Raw genomic sequence first — 20,574 nt, 5'->3', positions numbered from 1 at the left:
GGGTTGTGCACTGTATATACAGTAGTATTTGTCTTTTCTTGCTCTCAGGACTTTAAACTCCATGATTTCATGATTGCTGCAGCCAGGGCTGCTCTTGGCTTTCACATCTCCATCTGCTTGTTCCTTGTTCGTGAGCAACAGGTCCAGCAGAGCATATTTACTAGCTGGGTCATCGATGACTTAGCAAGAAGTAATTTTCAGCAAATTCAAGAAGATTTCTGGGGTGCTTGTGTTTGCCTATACTCTACCAGCAGATACTAGTTGCTAAGGCCCTAGATACTAGTTGTTGAGTGTCTGCAGTCATGAAGTTTCCTTAAGCTTTCAAATGAAGGCTTTTGCTACAGCCTCTTCTTAATCAGGTCTGTAGCAGGCACCTAATACCAAGTTGCCCATATTGGACTGTTCTCTGATCCTGACCTATGGGGTCTTCAATGCCTTGTCACTCGTTCCAAGCAAAGCAGGAATCCCTTTGCATAGATTGAAACCCATGTTCCTTACCTTTCCAGGCTGTTTTTCATGAAGAGTCTCTGACCTTCTGTTGTAGTACCTGAACCATGTGAGCTGTCCCACCATCGCTCTCTAGTTCCCCTGAGGTTATAGCTCTGCAACGGTGCATGGACTGAATCCTGTCACTTCCCGTGCTGTGTAGAAGCACTTGAGATGGGCTCACGGGCCACTTCCACAAGGGAAGTGTGTGTGCCTTCAGACTTGTGTTCTCACATCTTCACTTCTCCTCAGAGTGACAACCTTTCTCCACCATGCTTAATTTAAAGCTATACTCACAGACTTATTGTGCCTGGTGACAAATACACTCTTCCCACACTTTGTCAGATGGATCCTTCTTCCTGGAAGAGGTTTCTCTGGTCGTAGTGTGAAAGCTCTGTTAACAGCCATGCACTTATCCTCTGGAAGCATCTAATCTGCCCTAAGCCTTTTGCTTCTCACTGGAGAGACTGAGAAACACTGCATGGGCTTCTTTGCCCACAGTGCTCAGTAGTCACTCTTGATTTGCTCAGTAGTTGCATTTTGGAGGTGTCACTGGTGTCTGTATGGATAAGCAGGAAAGTCCAGTAGTTTAAGGATTGGATAAGCCTGATTTATTTATTGTTTGGCAAACAGCAGACCTCCCAGGACCTCCTGCTTATCTTATCTTCCCTGTTGTGCCATATGTTGATCTCCTGCAGCTCTTTCACCTGGCCTGCTCAGCAGCTCAAAGACAGCACACCTCCCATAGGATGAGGGAGGCCACTTCGATTTACAGCAGTGAGCCAGGGAGGAGCAGCACAGGCTTCCTACAGGCCAGCATCTGGATGGTGACATCCTCCCTGTGCAGTTCTTGGAATTGGGATCTCTGATGTACCTGTTCCTTCGGCTGGTGTGAGACTTCACCTTGTAACATTGCACAAACTTTAAAGGTATTTTGGGCCTTTTGTAACTTAGGCTGTGAGCTGCAGTGCCATCTGTTGCCTGAGCCCTGGTAGATCAGTGTGCTGCGTCCAGGTTTATATTGTGAAACTATTACGCTACCATCCAGTTCTGTTCACAATATAGATTTAAAATATGTATGTTCATGTGAATGCTTTGGTCTACCCACAGCTGGTTTTTGATGGGCATGTCATGTCAATATTACTTTAACAACTTCAGTGCTGTGAACTTGTAATGACTGCTGTTTCTTCTAGGCAAATATTCAGTAACAATAATCATTAAAGTTTTTTGTTGGCTGGTGCTGTTGTATTGGCTGATGTTGCATAACTTCTTGGCTTCTCAGCTTGGAGGGACCAAACACAACAGATTTTCATATTCATGTTTTGCCATATCATGTGCCTGTAATAATAGGTATCTCTTTCCCTTACCCTGAAATATTTAACAGTATTTAATAAATACCTCTTTATGTAGAGCAGAGACAGTTTGACCATACTGGAGATGCTTCAGTTTTTGAAAAACCTAATTTACTTTTTTCCTTTTTGTTTGTGATATCTGTAAACTTAGTTTGTTATAGGTGGAAACACTGTGGCTTCAGTCTATGTTCTAGGAATTACTTCATCTCTGTCTCTTTTATAGAGGGATTTTAACTGAATAATGCTACTGGTGTACATTGGGTGAGTACATTACAAGGGTGAGTACAAAACTAGAGGATCTTCTTTCCTAGTTGCTCACCAGAATGTTTAGAAGAAGTTATGCTGTGGGTTCTCTGACTAAGTCGTGAAGTCAAAGGACTGATTGCAAACTCTTTAGCATTCTAAGCAACAAGATAGGATTATTTAGACTACTGCCAGATTTATTGCTTCTTTGTTTCTATTAAAGAAAAAAAAAGCTATTGGAAAGATTGTATTTAACGTTACTGCTTGTTTTAGGCTACTGATTTTTGGAATTTTTTTTCCTTTGGCTTGTACAGCACTATTGTGAAGATATACTATTATGTAAGCTCATGCATTTCTTTAACATGTCAAACATATTTCCAAACAGACTTTGTGTACAAAAAAGGAAACGAGAAACTTCTTACTGAATAGTCACAGTTGGTGTTCCTGTTAGTGGTAAATTCTTCTTTTTTTTTGTCAAATGGCTACACCCTACCAGCCATGAATTTTAAAACTGTTTATATAAAAACAAACAGATAGCATCTGATGATTGTTATGACTCATTTAAGGAAGTGATAAAACCCAAGAGTAGCAGGGATCCTTTCCTTTTTCAGCTTGTTTTTTTTTTATTAACTTAGCTGTGCTTGTGTGTGATTAAGAGATATCAAAAAGGAAATTAATAAAGCAGATACTTATAATTAATATTTGAATTTGAATTGCAGATACATAATGTTTCTGCTTATAAATTAAGTTACAAAATCAGCTTTAATTTTAGATTGTAATTACATGCAATTTAATTAAAGCTATTGTAACTGATTTTTGTGGAAATCCCTGAGTTTTTCAAACTGCTGATATATGTCAGAAAAAAACAACCTTTTCTTTTGCTTGTTGGCATCAGTGTTGCCATCCATTACCTGCCTTAATTGCTGTTGCTATATGAAATGCTTGCAATTGCTTTACATGTTTTTAGAAACATAACCAGAGGGCTTTTTCAGCATATTGTGCAGTGTGTTTTGCTAGATCAACTTTGACTGCTTTTACTGAAATATGTAAATGTAAATGGTTCTATGTGTTGTAAGAATAAACATTTTTGGGCCTTGTTTTTGTACACAGATGCTTTAGGTAGAGCTTCAACTGAAGAAGATCATTAATGAGAAGTTGAGAGTATTTTTCCTGAAAGTCAGTTGAAAGAAGATTTATTTTTAAGTTAAGTAAAATTATAAATTTGAGACTTTAGTGCAGAACGCACAAAAAAAGGTTAAAAAAATCTTATCACCAGGTTAGAGAAAAAAATAAGTAGGGGTAGGATGCTAACTTTTTAAATGAAACAGCTGTCCACCAAATTATTTTGACATGATACAAAACCTTATTTGTCAAACAACGTTTTGTTTGATGTGATTAAATGCAGTGAAGTTAGTCCATTTATGGACACAAATAAATTCCAATTCTTTATAACTTTTGCATAGTGCAGATGGGCTTGGTAGGTAGCCTGTTGGCTTATAGTTGAAGATGGCTACATTCTGTTGAGTGAAGCCAGATAATAGTGTGAGGCTTTAATTCTTGAGCATGAGTAAGTTGCCTTTGCTATAAAGATATAAATGAAGGGCAAAATATAAATAGGGATCTGCAGAAATTTGATATGCTCAAGGTCAAAGAATATACCTACTACTTGTATTCTGTGCTTTGCATTGACAGAAGGTTTTGAAAAGCCAGGCAAACAAGAAAGTTCAGTGTGCTTTTCTCGTTGGTGATGGGGACAACTTACTGTGTAAGCCGTTTGGTATATGTGATTTTTAGCTAGTTCTAATACAGAAATAACTTGAAATACGCTGTTTTGTTAAATAAGATAATGAATTTCTCCCTGTCACATTCAGTGATTTGGTGTATGACTGGATATTTACTGTATTTGCATTTATGGTAGCCCAGGCTGATGATTATAAACTTCCGGATCCTGGAGGCAATGTGAAAGTGAGCATTTGCATGTGAGAGCAGTAGTCCTCAAACCCGGTCTACTTCCTAGTCCGCATATATCAACTCTATAACTGGGTTTCTCTGGGGGAGGGGTGGAAGAGTAGGTCTCACTTTGAAAACTATGTAGGTTGATGTATTAACAAATAATTAACTTCAGCTTTCTGAAAAAAGGCGTATTTTGTATTTGGCTGTTCTTGGAAGAAATGTGTAATGCTTGATGACCATTGCTTAGATATTAACTTTTCAAACAGCTAAAGTTGTAGTATTGTTTCCTTAAGAGGTTGCTGCAGAATACTCTTGAGTTGAAATTGCCACTGGTGCATATTCTGAGTAATACCACAAGTGTCCACTTCCAGGTGCTGGGGGAGGTTGTAGCCAAAAGAAAAATTTGGTGGCACTAAGAGCACCAGGGGCCCAGGAAAATGTGTATCTGTTTTCAGAAATGGCTTCTAGAGAATGGTGGCAGTATTTTCAAACAAAGGTTCAAGTTTGTTTTAGAGGCTGCAGAGGTGGCAAGAGCTAGGGATAGGGCAGTGGCAGTACAGGTGTCAGGTGCTGTGGAAGCTCTTGAACGCCCAAGGGGTCTGTGGCTGGGGAGCTGAGCACTTTTGGAAAGTGACAGAAAAGGAATCTGTATTTGTATGCATGCATGCATATTTCTGGAAATAAAGTGTACAATGTGCTTGAATTTCTAGTGAAGAGTAAAGAAATACATCCCTCCAAGATGGCATGTTCGCTTCTGTCTTGTGGCTTGCATTACTGCTGCAGTCAAGCTCAGAGGATCAATTGCAAGTAAGACTGTAAACAGAGTTAGGTATTATGGGCACTTTATGTTATGGCGAACCTGTTTCCAGCTGCATTTGTACTGTGGTATGAAACAAGCTCTTGGGTGAGGAGAGAAACAAATTTCCTTCCTGTCTTGAGGGTTGCTAAAAAAATCCAAGTACCATGAATATATACAATATGCTGTACAATTTAGTGAAAGCTGAACAATGGCTCTTTGGTGGTGAACAGACTGTGTGTGCATGTATTTATCTTTAAGGTGTACTAAATTTAAATGGAAGAAGTTATGTATTGTTTGAGAAAATAATGGACATGACCTTAATCTGGAGAACTCGCCTCCTGTGGAGCTCTACACTGAAATACTTTATACAAATCTAACATGTCACTAACAGATCCTTAATAAACATTTTTAAGTCCAGCAGTATTCCTGAAGTTAAGTATCAGATAAAAAGAGGAGAATAATCTGGCAACTGCTTTCAATGTCTTCTTGCTTACATAGGAATCATTAAGATAAGGTAGTAGTCAAGAAAGTGGCTTATTGTGAGAGGTGAAATGGGTCAAAGCAGAGCTTGGTGGTGTCCTTCTGTAGGTTCTGTTGTTAGTGTAATTCTTGAGGGTTCCATTGAAAATTACTGTGTAGCAGCAAGCAGGAGAGACAAGTTTTAGGTGTTTTGACAAGGTGTTCTCCCTTTCCCCCTTTATTGTGGTTTATTATTTGGTATCCAGTGCTTTTCATTGTTAGAGTGAGGCTTGCCTGACCGCTGTCCTTAACCTCACCTGTTTATGATTGATCAGAGGTTGGTCTCTATCATCCTGGAGGCTTTTTCCAACTTAATTGATTCTGTATTGACAGATGGCCTCAAAGGAGCTGGGTTGTCACTGAGTCTCCTGTTCTGTGTGAGCAGTGAGTCTATGATTTTGAAGGATTCCCACAGGGTGTTTTCTGTAAAAAAAATGTGCTTTGTGACTGAAAAATTGGTGTGCTTACTCCACATACCTGCAAAATTGACAGTGACTTATATTGCAGCATAGAGAGAAATTTTCTTGGTGGCTGTATACCAGTGCTTCCCAGTTAAAGTGGGAAGGAGGCATTTGCAACTCAACAGCCTTTCTGTTTTATATACTGCTTCATGTATAACTGGAAACGGACTTCCTTTTATGTAGTATAACATTGCCCTTCCTTGTGTTACTGTGCTACTATCTCTCAACTTTGGCATCAGTTGCTAAGCTCCAAGTGAAATGTGTTCTAGGCAGAGACCCACAGCAGCTTTCCAGGGTATTAATTCTAGGCAGATAGTAATAAAAGCTGAAATGTAAATGTGCCCTGTATGTGACTACATTCTTTTGTTGGTTCTCTCTGCCATGTGCTGTTCATATCATTCAAGAATATGTTCATATTACTGAAGAAATTGCTTCTAAGCTCCCTAGGCTCTGAAAAGGCAGCTTTGTTAGAAGTATCAGAAATTGAAGAACCTATGAATATAACCCTGTTTTTCCATAGTGATTGTGCTCTGGGACAGGCATGAGCAGTGATCTCCTAATTTTACACCACTGGTGGGGACAAAAAGTTTCAAAACAAGTTATATGCTTTATATTCTATATGACAAAAAGGTCAATAATTCTATATCAATCAAAATCATAGAAAATCCAAACCTGAAAACTGTTGGTGACAAGTGAAGCAACAACACTCTAAGTGAGCCCATGTAAAAAAAGCAGAGCCCTTGCAGTTGGTCAGTGACGAGGAAGCTGATCTTTGTTAAGTGAACTCTACTAATTTGGTAAGTTAATGTGTTAAACTTACTTGTAGCAGGTAGTTTGACAGAAGTCTTATTAATGAGAACAGTGGTTTATATCAAAGTTGTTCAGAGACTACATGTAATGAAACAGCTGGAATTGCCTGGTTTAAACTGAATAATTGGATGTGATCCTGTTATGGTATTCCGAGACCCTCACCTGAGAGCGGTCAAGTCTTTTCATCCTAGAAAGTGCTAGAGCATACACCTACCGCACAATAGAGAAGCTGAGGATTGAGTAATTTGTCTTCCTTGGCAGCTAAGGGTTAAGTGAAGTTTCTGGTTTTAAATACTAACTGACTTTTTTTGTGTGCATCTGTTATTATAATAGAGAATGCCTGTAATTCAAGGCCTGCTCGCTTTGCAAAGAAGTGGTGCCTGATTGTCAAGACAGTGTAGTGTGGGTGAGTTACATTCATGCCTTCTTAGATCGTGTGTTAGTAATACTCTTTTGTAAGTGGCCCCTTCAGTGGCTTCCTAATTTACAAAAGTTAAAATTTTCCACTGCAGTGTCATAAATTTCCCATAAAAGCAACTTCAGCAAAGGATATTTTGTGTTGTGACTATTGCTGTTTGTTCATAAAATCTTGGTGAAGAGGTTGATCTTAGATTGTGTTTCAGTTGATACTTCAGAATTAATACAAAATATTCAGGATGTTCCACTTCAGTAGTGTAAGCACTGATGTCTCTCCTTTAGAATAATGGAAATCATAGACTCATTTAGGTTGGAAAAGGCCTTTAAGGTCTTCGAGTCTAACTGTGTTTGTACTTTATTAATATGCATTGGCAGTTCTGTTGGTAACATTAGTGGAAAATAATTCAGTCAAGTTAGTTTGTAACATCTGGAAAATATGTGAATGGTTAACTGAAAGAATATGGGAGTTTTTGGAAAACTTTAGTTATGGAATGTAATATTGCTTTAAAGTATCAATGAGTACATAGAGGTAAAAAAATATTACTTAAAAAAAAAGAAAATGGGTAATTTCAGGAAATCCTTAGTGAACACTCTTCTATCACCCTCTTCCTCCATCCTCCTTATAAAGTGTTAGCCTGTGAATGTGGCTAATGACATCTTTCAAAACTGCATGCCTATCTTTGTCTCTTAATTCTTCTGAAAGGACTTTTAGAAATGTGGGGTTATCTTGCTTATTTAAATTAACGCCCAGAGCAGAAGTGAAACCTGCTGACACAGTGGTTCCGAAAGTCTGAATTGTGGTGTAGTTCCCTGTTGTGCAATGTGCTCAGGGTGCTTCTGTTTAGGAGAGCAGGCATGTTTCAGAATGTGTGTAAGTTGCTAATAACATTTTATCATGTGTTACCAAAAATCCAAAAGTTGCATCCATTATGCAATGAGTCAAAAGTAGAAACAAGCTTCAAATATGTAGAGCAAACTTTTCTTCAGGCTGCTTTGTTTCATTTCCTAAACACTAAGGGTAAAGAAGCATTGCAGCCTTTTCAACTGCTTTTTGTTTAACATAATTTTCTTGGTATTTGAGTATGCAGCTTCACAATTTTCTTCAATAAAAAAGACTGGAAGAACTGCAAGAATGGAGAGAATGAAGGATGGTCTCTGTACTACTGTACAATAGCTTCCTGTCTGAGGCTGTGAGAATGCCATGTTTTTTTCCCAATATATGACCACATTTCAAATGTTTCAGCATTATGACCTCAGTTGTCTGCAAAAGGTTCTCTTCCATTGTATATCTAAATCACTTGTTGATGAATGAAAATATAGAGTCAATGGCAGGATCAAAGTGTGCAAGAGATTAACTCTGAAGCAGACTGCTTTCAGGTTCCCCCTAGTGTCCTGATATGGATGTTGTAATTCTAAAGTGAACTGCAGTTCAGTTTTTCTTTAGTGGAAGAGCTTCCTTTTGGCAGAGTTGTTCTGTTCCAGTGGAAAAAAGGGTATCTTGCTCTTTCTTTGAGTTCCTGTCAATGCACAGGGCCCTCAGACAGCATAAAAAGCTTTTACAGTTGGCCTGGTTATAAGTATTTAAAAATAATAATTTATCTCATTGTGCTTGAATAATTCTGCTTTATATGCTTTAAAAAAGCACCAAAACCCCACAAAACAATGTTTCTGCTAGTGTTGATTTTGATAATCAACAATAAAAGTGTTGCAAATTCAAACATCAGGTCCTTTTGGAAACCTCAGTTTTTAAGTGTGTAAAACGTTGTTAAAATCAGATAAAAAATTATTACTTTTATTTAAATAAATTATATCTCAGACAAAGGCTCTGAAATTGATGTTAAGATAACCAAAAGCTATGATGTTGTGCTGCCCCAAATATCAAAGTGTATTCAAATGTCAATTAAAAGGTACCATTTTCTGCCAAAGTTGGATGTCTTATTGTCATTCAGATGCAATCTCATTTGATTAAGGTTAAAGTGCAGTAGAAGCCACTTTGATTCTGTTTGTTTTCTACAGGGGAAGTTTTTACAACTTGCTATTGGTGATATTTTTCCAACCTTGTTTACAGGCAGTTGATTTTCTTCTGTAGAGTCAGTTCTGTGAAGAAATGTGAGAATAAATACAAATGATTTGGTGGATAGGTTGATTTCTTTGTGTGTGCCCAGACTTAAGTGAAGTAACATTGGAAAAAGGAACTTTATCATTAGAAACATGGGCAGTTCCTAGAGGACAAGTATGTTCAAAATTTTCATATTTAAATATTTCTTTACATGTTGTTTTTGGAAGTAGGTGAGACAGTTCTAATAAAGCTGCTCTTAACTGTTTTTTCTCATGTATCTCATATTTATTTTTTCAAAGTCTCTTCTGTATCAGTTTGAGGTGGAACAGTCTTTCAGAATTATGAGATGATGAAAGTGTGTTTGGATGAAAGCTGTGTTTGATTGCCAAAAGCCACCATGTAAAGATGTTCTTCCTTCCCTGAAAAAAACCCAGCTGAACATTTAAAGTTGTATAAATGCATATGTAATTAAGATATCTGATTGCAGAAATTTATTTGATATGATAACACATCCCCAGGGCTGTTAGCTGTGTTGTTCATATTTTATATGCCTCAATAAAAGGAAGTATTGGATTTTGTGTAGGTGGTTTCTCTACAAATTTGATAGTATTGGGAAGAAATACTTGTTCTGGAGGCTTGGTTTCTAAATAATGAGAAACATAATGCAATTTTGTTTACTTTTTTTTTTCCTCCTTATCTCATATGTGTAGAAAATTAATTTGGTTGCCAGACACAATTGCCATTGACTAGAATAACTCTTGCATTTGTTTCAGCATTTAAAAATTCCCTGCTAACTGTGAAATCCTGATTTAAAAATGTTAAGATAAAGTTCTTGTAGCCACTGGGTGTAGCATATTTGATTCATACTGCTGGAAGGTCTTTTACTTAGATCTCCAGTCTGGATGGTATATTTTATGTATTTGTCTTAATGTTCGGTTCACTGTGCGTTTGGCTTGGTATTTTATTTTTTTATTCTGTTTATGGTATCAATTATGTTTGTAAGGACATCTTAAAGCTGTCTCAAGTTCAGGCAGGGAGTTCAGGAGGAGACTTTGTGTCTAGGGCAATGACTTTGATTTATTGATGCCAGCTTCAGAGTTCTAGGGCTGGTCAGAACTGCTATGGTTGCATTGCAAGAAGTATGGCTGGTGTAGGTTTACTCTGCATGTTCAAATTTGCCTTACAATAACATCATGGCAGCAGAATTTTTATGGGTAGACTTTATGCAAGACTAGATAATTGTCTTCCAGAAGTCAATGTGAAAGTCACAAGCCTGTCTAGGTTCTTTGTTGTACATGCTCCGATTTTGCTTAAAGTTGTCTCAAATAAATTGTCTTTCCTTGAACATGTATTTGTGCTACTGGATGGTAGTGTACAGATTAAGATGCATGAAAATGTGGTCTATGGCATTATTAGAAAGATGGGTAACTTCTGTCATTCATTTTAAAATAATGAAAAATGCCTTTTCATGAGCACCCTTTTTAATAGTTCTTGGCTGGTTAGAACTCCCATGCAAACCATGCTAATGCTCTCTGAAGTAGAGAATTGTAAGTGTTAAGCAAATGTAGAGCATCTGACCTGCCTGCCAGGTGTTGGATGCTGTCAACTTTTCTTACTAAGTAGCCCCTCAAGTCATAAATTTACAATAGGAGTCCTACGGCATTTTTTTCTCTTTGCAAGAGAAATGTGTGTCTTTCTTAAAAGTATTGTGTTGTCTTTTACATGGTTATTCACAAAACAAAAACTAATAAAATAATAAAACTAGTGTCAGTATTATAGTTCTCGAGACAAAAAATGAAATGGCTACAAAAGAGGCTTTTTTTTTGGCTAATTTTCGATCTCTAGCTCAGTTTCTCTTTACATTTTGTCAGCTGAACTTTCCTGTAAAATAAGCACCATCTACAGTGGGATGTATGAGTCAGTTGTGTCAGAATCAACACCTTACTTTTAAACTGAATTCTCACAAAACCTGCTAGTAGGACATAGTGAAAGCATTACCCTTAATACATCAGAAAATCAACTGCTGCTTTTTTTAAAACAGAAAGAGCTTGTTTGTATAGCTTTACAAGATATTAGGCAAGATAAATAAGAAACAGAAGTGGATCTTCTTTTAAATGTCCTGTCAGTGGCCATTCTGAAGGACCTGGGACTGACTCCTAGAAATTTCAAGTTCTGAGAGTTTTTATCTCAGGCTTTATTATTTCTTTATTTCAGGCTTTTCAGACTTTTAAGATTGTTGTGCTTTAGAAATGCAAGAGGAAAATAGAAGAAATTTTGCTAAGAAAGTATGTGTCTTAAAATATGGCTTCATGGTAGGGGTGAGCTGGAACTGACTAGTTCCTGATTTCTGAAAGAGAAAAATGTCATTCCCACTACATCCTTTCTCTTTTCCCATAAGCTGATTCAACTTCTGAAGCCATTGAAAAACTCAAAACCTTAAAAACCACTCTACAAGCTCAAAAAAGACTTACAGTTTTAGTTTCCTGAAGTGAATGTTAAGTGAATTACATGTTCATTCCCTAATCAGAATCATAAAATAAAAAAATGGTCTGGGTTGGAAGGCGCAGTTTTCTAGTTCCAGCACCCCTAGTGTGGAAAGGGACACCTTCAACTAGACCATGTTGCTCAGAGCTCCATCTTTCCTGACCTTAAACATTTTCGGGGGTGGACAGCCACAACTTCTCTGGGCAACTTGTTCAAGTGCCTCACCACCTGACAGAAAGAACTTCCTGATATCTAATGTGAGTCTACTCTCTTTCCATTTGAAGTGCAAGAGACTCTCTCTCAGCCTTTCCTCCAGGGAGAAGTGCTCCCTCCTTCGAATTGTCTTGGTGAGTCTCGTCTGGACTCTCTCCAGCAAGTGCATGTCCTGTGCTGGGAACCAGGTAGGGTCTCAGTGGAGTGGAGTCATGGAATCACCTCCCTGAAAGTACCAACTGCATTGACCGGGAATCGAACCCCAGCCTTCTGCGTGGCAGGCAAGAATTCTACCACTGAACCACCAATGCTGGTGATTATTATTGTAATTCTCTGGCTCATTTTACACATTGTCTTTATTAAAAAAAAGATTAAATAAAGCAAAAACTTCTATTCCAGAAATACACAGGCACCACCAACTTCTTTAATTTTTCCCCTCTACGCTTTTTCTGAAAAATTTGCTTTCGCAATTGGGAGTTGATTGTGCAGCTTCCCCATGCCCAGCACTTTGTAGAGCCTGCAGTGACTGCAGGCAGTCTGGCCTCATTTTTCATGTAATTGAACATTTTCTATTCACTTATAAGTGTCCACAGTTTCCAAAGTGACAGTAGCACAGAATTTTTGGTTTCTTTTCAAGTGACAGTGTGTCATACCTACTTTTCTGAAGTAACCAGAGTGATGCTTGCCAAAGTTCATCCTGTGATGTTGAATACCACCAGCATTATTACCATATCCTCTGGGATGTTTCCTGTGTGTGCTCGTATGGCTGTGGCTGATGTGCCCTCTCAGCTTCCGGGCGTCCCTTAGTCTGGAATGCATCTTGTCAGTGTGTGCAAGGGCAGGGAAAGAGCTTGGTGCTTGTTAGAGTGAGGAAGGGCAAAGGGGATGGAGGTGGGAAAGCATCAGATCCAATGTAAGGCAAAGATGTTGCGTTGTCAAAATATTATGAGAAGAGTGGAAGGTGATGTGACTGGTACCTTGCCATTTCTCCAGCTGAGACGTGAAGCTGCAGCAGTGGAAGTGTGTGGCTCCCCTACAGTCTGAGTCAGACTTTGCTGGAGTAGCCCCATGGTCCTACTCTACCTCCTCTGGGCTCAGCAGTCTCCCCTGCCTGTGCCTCACCGGTACTGAGTGGCATCTGAATTGAAGTGGCAAAATACCATCAGTGCAATTTTACTACTGGCTCCGTTCCCTAATCTGGTATGTTGCAGGTTCGCATTATGGCCAGCACTAGCACAAAACAGGATTTGCAGCTTTCTGGTACTGTCTGCCTTATTAATAAAATATGTGTGGATTGCTAAAACTTTTTTTTTTGGTAGCTGTGAATTTGTTGTGGTAGAGGCTTGCTGGTACCCTGGTGTCTGGTTGATATTCAGTGTGTGTAACAGTGGTAATAATCTGACTGGCATTCATGCTGTGAGGATTTCATATACCTTTAAGTTCCTCAGCATTACTTTAGAAATGTGACTTGTGGACTTTTTGTTTTGTTGGGTTTTGTTTTGTTTTTGGGTTTTTTGGTTGTTTTCCATTGGTTTTTAAAAATGATTTAATTAAAATAATCTGCAGCTGACAGCACCTGAATCCTGTATGTTACAGCACTTAGCTAAAAATTTATGATGAAATGCTGCTGTAGTTCAGATTGCATGAGCAGACTGTATTTCCATCATGTCTGCCTTTGTATTAAAAAGAAATGTTGTGGCCCAGCAGAGTGCAGATTCCTCCTCCTGTATTAGTTACCTATAGATATTGGAAACATTGCATTATCGTCCCACTATAATTACTGAGTTTCTATTTGTCAGTAGTAATTTTTGTTCACCGTAAGAGTAAACATGTATTGTTAGTAAGTTATTATACAGATGCTTGATTTGAGTGGGATGCAGTTATATGACTACAGAATTTGAGACAGAGGGAAAGCTGAAGAATTAAGCCTTGAATTAATGTGAATTTGTGAGATTCAGTCTTTTGCTTTTCTGTGGAACAACATGTAGGTGAATAATCATTCAAAAATTGCACCATTCATGGAAAGAATTCTTTTATTTATTAGCTGCTGATGGTTGATGGTCTTGTCAAGGAGATATTCTGTTTGGGTGTAGTTTGGCTTGGTTGTATTTGAGCAATTAGTCCTAATGCAGTAATTGGATAGTTTGACTTTTTTAAATTAATTTTTTTTGTTTTTAATTTTGCTGTTCACCTCCTTAGGATGTGCTGTCAGGGAAAGCAGATCTTCTTGTGCAAGCACTTTAAATAATGTCAATAAAAACAAGATAAAATTATCTGTCTCTTATTATGCTGCTTCATATCTGGACTCATCAGCTGTTCACAGTGATGCTGTCTATTCTAGGGAATTAATCTAGAGGATAAGTGTTTCATAATTGGACACTGACCTGTTGGAGTGAAACCAGAAAGGGGCCACCAAGTTGATCAGAGGGATGGAGCACATGTATGAGGAAAGGCTGAGAGACTTTAGAGTGTTCAGCCTGGAAAAAGAAAGGCTTTGGATTGATCTAACTGTGGCCTTCCAGTACCTGAAAGGAGCCTACAGGAAAGATGGGACAAGACTGTCTAGGAGAGGATGTAGTGACAGGGCAGGGGGGAATAGAATCAAATGGAAAGAGAGTAGGTTTAAATTAGATGTGAGAGAACTGTTTACTGTGAGAGTGGTGAGGCACTGCAACAGTGTTCCCAGAGAAGTTGTGGATGTCCCATTCCTGGAAGTGTTCAAGGCCAGGTTGGAGCTCTGAGCAACTCTGAGGAAGGTGTTCCTGCTCATGGCAGAGAGATTGGAACTTGATGATCTTCAAGGTCCCCTTCCAGCCCAAACCACTCCATAATTTAGAATATTTGTATAAGTGGTTGTAAAACAATTAAACATATGGCCTTGCTTAGGCTGCCTTAACAGTGTTGGAACAGCCCTAGTTTGTAGTTCTTGTCAACTTGCACAGCAATCTAAGACTATTTTGGGATAAAGAAAAACTAGAATATCTAAAAAATGCTGCCAAAATGTGTGGAGATGAATTTAGCTAAAGGCAGTATGTTAGAGTTGTAAAGTGAGGGGCTTTGAATTCCTTTTTGTCTCCCTACCATCCCTTCTTCCGCTCCCCCCCCCCCCCCGATAAAAAACAAAAACAAAATAACAGAAAACCGAAAACATGCCCGAAGTTTAAAAACCCAACTTCCTGAAAACCCCAACAAATCAAATCACCCAACCCTCCCTAGCCTAGCTCAGTGGCATTTGCTGACCACATGCTCATACATGCTGCTGTGGGATCTCGGTGGGGTTCTGTTGGAACATGGTGAATTTCAGCCATCTATACTGAGGGACAGTTTTGAGTCCTGGAACATGTCCTGGAAAACTTTACACACATCTTTTGTTTTTCTACATCATCAGTGTATTTAGATCAGAATGTGGTGTGATTAATCAAGTAGTACATAGTACACTAGAGAACATAGTAATCTTGCTGTTAATAAGGGTTCAGGTTATAAATTTCAGCGGGATCTCTAGAGACTAAGTATTCAGCTGTCCAAATGATGTGCAGTTGTGTAATGTCAGGAGGGCTTAAACCAGTGATCTGCCTTGTGTTTGCTCTCAGCATCCTGGTGGCTTCTGACAGCTGTCCTGCAATGTGCTGAGATACCCGAGACTTCATTACTGGGGCAGTACACCAGAGAATATCTACAGAATACATCTATCTTTTTTCTTTCTTTCTTTTTTTGGAAAAACCCAGTTCCATGTGTACGTGCCAGTGCAAGCTGAAGCATGCTGTGCAGGTGTATGTCTTGGGAACTAGGTAGGTGTTACACAGAAATTGTATTCTGAAAAATACTTGTAGGCAGTAAGACTTTTGGATTTTATGGCTAGTTTTAATTCATTAAATGATGAGCCACTGCTGGCAAAGATTTCTGTGTTCCCTTGCTAAGGCAGTAATGTTTCTTTGGAGGAGTACCCTGTATTTAATTTCTTTGTAAAAAGAAGCTCCTAGGAAGTTTTTTAAATATGACTTAGAAGGTTCCCCTTTGATAAGAAGCTGAACAAAACCATCTGTAGAGGTGTTCATGCAACTTGCCCCCTTCATCATCTTAATCCCCTAGCACCTTGCCTCCTCCTGAATCCCCCCATGGCCTGGGCCACCCTCACCCTCTCCAAAATAAAGCCTCATTTAGAAGTATTGTTATGCTATATCATAATTATTTCTTGCCTTTTTTTTATTTCCTAAAGAGAGATGCTTTGAGCTTGGTAGATGCTGCCCTTTCAGCTGCATGAAGAAGGGTGGCACTGGGTTGGTTTCTTGGGGCTGCAATGTTAGAAAAGATAGTCATAGTATTTGAGTTGGAAGGGAAACATAGGGAATCATCAACTCCAGCTCCCTTATCTAATTTGCTCATAAAAGGAAGGGTTGATTTTGGACTGTGAATGCAACTCTTAGCACTCTACCTCCCTACCCCCCCGAACCAGGATTTTGAAGTTTCAATAGATACAGAGTTTACAGGGCTGCATGTGTGGGTATGTCAGTTTGCTTGCTCTGTAAGCAAGCAAGCACTCAGTTTTCTTGTGCTCATATCTGACTGTGTCAGATAGCAGCTGGTCTGGAGCTCATGTGGTAAATCCTGCTGAGAGCTCAGTCCTGCTTACTGCAGCTACTTTAAATGTCCTGCCATTTCGGAATGGCAGATTAAGCACAGCTCTGCCTGCTAGACACTCTGCAGACCCTGCAGTAAGGCAGTTCACTGCCACTTCGTAATGGACTGGGATCAGAATTGCCTATTACTTGGGAAAATGTGAAAAGTTTTTCAAAGAAGTAAGAGCTCAGATGAATTTCTTTTTGTCTAGATTAGTGGTACATACTGTTTTGGACCCATCTTTCAATAGTATCTTTTAATAGACTGAGATAAGGTCAAATAAATGGAATTTGAAGTGGTATACAAGTGCAAATGAAGAAGGAAAGATTGAAGGATAAAGTGTATGTTTCATGATAGGCACTTATGTTTCTTTTATTAAAATAAGTGTTCTCATACACTTCATAAGAGATATTTTTGCAGCATCAAACATTTGGTTAAAATATTGCTCCAGCACAAATAGTTCTGCTCTGAGTTCTCACAGTGTTGTCACTGAACATGTTCAAGGGTGTGATAATTTTGAATATATTTGCCTACAGTTTGTTTTAGAATACTTCTGTAGTGAAACATGTTGAGACAATTGCAGTTTGAAGTTGCTGTTCTCCATTTGATGGGAATCTTTTTCCTGGTATTTACTCTAAGGGAAGAGCAGACGTTTATCCACAAAATGTTTTGGTATGGAACTTAAAAGGCAAAAACTTCCATCTGTTTGAAAAAAAACCATGCTTGTCTTGCTGCACGACTGAGTGACTGTTAACAAGGAATTGGCTGACTACAGACTCTAAAGAAATTCCAGCAAGCTGCTCCAGAAAAGTTTTTTTTTTCTTTAAGTATTCAAACCAAGCGAGTACTTTTCCCCAAACTTATAAAAATTCAAAATAAAAGGAAATAAAATATGTGATTCCCACCCCTCTTATTCTATCCCTAAGGAATAGACAGCCTCTTTTCCCTTCACACACCCACTCCCAACCTAAACAAGCATATTTTTTACTTGTAGCAATTGAATTATTTCTAGTATGGATTTATGCTAAGGAACAGTTCATTGAAGTGTGGGAGAACCACCAGGACACGGTTCAGCATAGCTGTTTCAGTATTCATCTGAGCAGCTGAAGACCTGTATGAGTCTGCTCTGTGTTAGAGAAAGAATAGGTGTGATTTAGGATGCCCAGTTTAGAAGAGATCACTAAGAGTTAGGGTATCTGATATTTATGTCTAACTCTGTGGTTCCTGTATGAGTCATATAGTTTATAACCATTTACCTATGGCAGCAGAGAGGCCTTCAATAGCTTGGAAGTTAAAAGATGCATACGTGTGTTAGAGTGAACTTCTATTTACAGAGTGGAAACAAACTACTTTTAAACTCTCTTGTCAGCACTGTCTGAGAATACTTTCATTAGCCTATGGTTAGAGAATTTTCTGGACCGAGGCAGTGAGAGGAACTGAATGTGGCCTTTGATTTCTCTACAGCTAGGTGATAAATACCATCTTCATAGTTGCACAGTGTATTTGCACCAAGTTCATGGACAGTATGTTACTTGTTCTATTTTGTCCAAGTTGTTTGTTGGTTGGGGTGGCATCAGTCCAGCTTCATTGCTAGAGTTCTCATCAAATAAGACGTAGGAGTAAAAGAAGAAAAAGGAACAAGCAAGGCAGTGGCATGTCTTAAAGGTTAAGTTATAGATAACTCCTTAAAGAGCCAGTTTTCCCATGCATTTGATGATGGGACAAGGAGATTAGGGTATGTTAGTGATGAAGAGGGGAAGATTAGGATGAAGTGCTGAATTTGATCTGCTCGAGCAGAGGTTGCATTTTTCAAAGTTTGGCTTAAGGAAGGAAAAAATACAGCTACTCACGTAATACTTGGAACAGAGACAGCTCACTGGGGAGGACACATGAGATTAAGGTAGGAGAGGAGAGGAAAAAAAAATTTTCTTTTTAAGAAGCCTTGGTTTATTAACAACCAAGCACCTGCATTGGAATGAGTATTCGGTGAAAGGTTGATAATACAGCTATAAACACACTTAGCAGATGTTTGACTTCTGGGTTGGTCTGTTCTGGGACCCATGATACAAATGCGTTTTGTAGTGCTAATGAAGTCTTGGATCAGAGCAAAAAATATTACCTTGGAGCTGTTCTTAGCAGCTGTTGATGCAGAAAATGTGAAGTGTGGAACTCAGTTTTAGTTCCTTTTTTGGTATTCCCTGAGCTGGAATTGAAGGCATGCCGCTTGCCCATTCTGCTGCTGTGTGACCCTGCGGTAGCCGTAATCAGTGGCCTGGGAGATGAGCGAGTGGAGCGGGAGCGATTGGCTGGGGAGCAATTTCCCGGAGTACATCTGTGTCAGGCACAGGCAGCTGAAGCAGTCATGTATGCGCAGGCTCTGATCTCTGGGGAGGTTCATTACAGGGTCTCGTACAAGGGCATTCTCTGCTTCTGCACATCAGCATGGAAGAAGCTCGTCAAGGGAAGAAAATGCAACCTGTATGTAAATAGCAGCTGTGTAACGTAATAATGGCTTGAATGTGATTTGATGCAAGTGATATTTAGCAGCTGTGGCTCAGAATTGTGTGCTACCTTAGACTCACTAGTTGTGGAAGAAATATTTGAAAGATCTGGTGATAGAAGTAGTAGTTTGAGTAGAGATTTCTGTATTAGGGAAGATATTTGCTGTGTTGTTAGAATTGCTTAATCATAGTAACCAGCTTAATTCAGAAAGAAAATGTGCTCTTACAATTGTGCCAGTAGACTGTCAGACTTTGAGATTGGTTGAGTGTTTTGGATTGGGTTTTTTTTTCTTTTGCACTATTTTGAGTCAGCCTTTCTTAATTTGAAGGTTATCATCTGTGGCTTTGCTTGATGCTGTGCAAGTATAGCCAGGGTGTTTCTGGTAGAGAATCTTAAAATAGCCAGCTAATTGTTCCTTTTTGACCAAAAAAAAAAAAAAAAAAGGCAAGTGAACTTAATGAGCTGTGTAACTGAGGTGAAGTGTTCACAGAGATAACATTTTCTTCAGACCTCAGTGGCGCAGATAAAAAACTCCATTTGTGGGGATTTATACAATGAATTCTAATATTAGTGTTACAAGCTATTTCCTAGCCATTGTATGGGTTGTCATTACCACTGCCATGTGACTGCAATGCAGCGTGTAACAGTGATTACTACTTTACAAGTTTCCTGGAAACTAAAATCTATGGGATGGAATTTTCCTAAGGTGTAAAACTTTAAAGATCCCTGAATTATTTTATGTATAATAGCTAAATTTTCTATTCCCATGTATGAGCATAAGAAAGAATTTGATTTCGATGTATTAGAGTGCATCAGATTGTAGTGGCCTTTTGTTTGTCAAGGTCTCTGTAGTACAGTGCTCGATTTTTTGTTTTCATTGTGGTGCTACTTTCAGCTCTGGGCACAGAACTCTATCAAGCATGCATGTGCCTAGAAGACTAGGCAAAGATTTGAGGTGACTAGTTGTAAACATTGTAGTACTTCTGCCTTTTTTTACCTGTAATTTCAGGAATTCACTTAATTGCATTTAAGTGAATGAAGATATGTTGGGGTTTTTTTGAATGAAATTTAGGACTGTGAGGCAGTGATAAAATGCAACTTCGTGAAATAGCTACTATAATATTAGATATGCAATTTGATATCTTGTGTTGGATTGCTGACAGTATTTGCTAAGTTTATGCATGGTGGTGGTGAATTTTTGGCTTGCAGAATACTCAGGCTGAATTCAAATAGGCTTGTAAATCAAATACTGACTTGCACCTTGCTAAGCAATCTCTTTTTCATGTGCTTGTTCTAATCCAGTTTTTTTTAATGAATTGCTGTGGTGTGCCATGGTTGATGGCCATTCACAATTGTGATCAGTTTCTTTTTGGTATTAAGTTTCTTTTTCTTTCTGACTTTTTCTCGCAATTTAATTTTCTCTTGTGATTAACACAAACACTTGGTTTATCGTCCAAAGAAAGACATGTTTAGTTTTTCTGGGATGGGACACGGCTTCTCTTGCACATTGTGGTGCTCAGTGTGACCCTGGCTGGATTAAGGCCTGCTAGAACTGAGATAAAACTACTTATAAACATTAGATTTCGATAGTGCAAGAAGCAAAACATTAGTGTGTTTAGAGCTGCTTTTTTCCTGAAAGTGCTTGGGTTTTGTGGTGTT

The 20,574-nt window shown here is 38.7% G+C and overlaps 1 protein-coding gene and 1 non-coding gene across 21 annotated transcripts in view; one reads left to right on the top strand and one right to left on the bottom strand.

The window, feature by feature from the left end:
• Nucleotides 1-20,574, top strand: part of SLC4A7 (solute carrier family 4 member 7) — a 93,597-nt gene that overhangs the window by 8,013 nt on the left and 65,010 nt on the right. The window contains exons 2-4 of one of the 20 annotated variants that reach the window (XM_038160864.1): nt 1,185-1,415; nt 2,062-2,099; nt 3,192-7,029. The exons of 14 other annotated variants lie outside the window; for them this stretch is intronic. Coding sequence is in view for 2 of the 6 variants with exons in the window: in XM_038160801.1 (XP_038016729.1) it covers nt 18,856-18,891 (36 nt within the window). In the remaining 4 variants the exon portion in view is untranslated. Of the gene's footprint in view, nt 1-1,184; nt 7,030-7,067; nt 18,892-20,574 lie in introns of those variants that run through there. 5 more of the 20 variants (XM_038160854.1, XM_038160845.1, XM_038160836.1 and 2 more) reach the window with 5 other exon arrangements.
• Nucleotides 12,037-12,107, bottom strand: TRNAG-GCC. Its single transcript has one exon. It is a non-coding gene; the product is annotated as a tRNA-Gly (tRNA).

Source organism: Motacilla alba, chromosome 2, assembly GCF_015832195.1.
Source record: "Motacilla alba alba isolate MOTALB_02 chromosome 2, Motacilla_alba_V1.0_pri, whole genome shotgun sequence".
NCBI lineage: Eukaryota > Metazoa > Chordata > Aves > Passeriformes > Motacillidae > Motacilla > Motacilla alba.
Note: the sequence above shows the minus strand (reverse complement) of the source record. Positions and strands in the feature narration are given on the sequence as shown.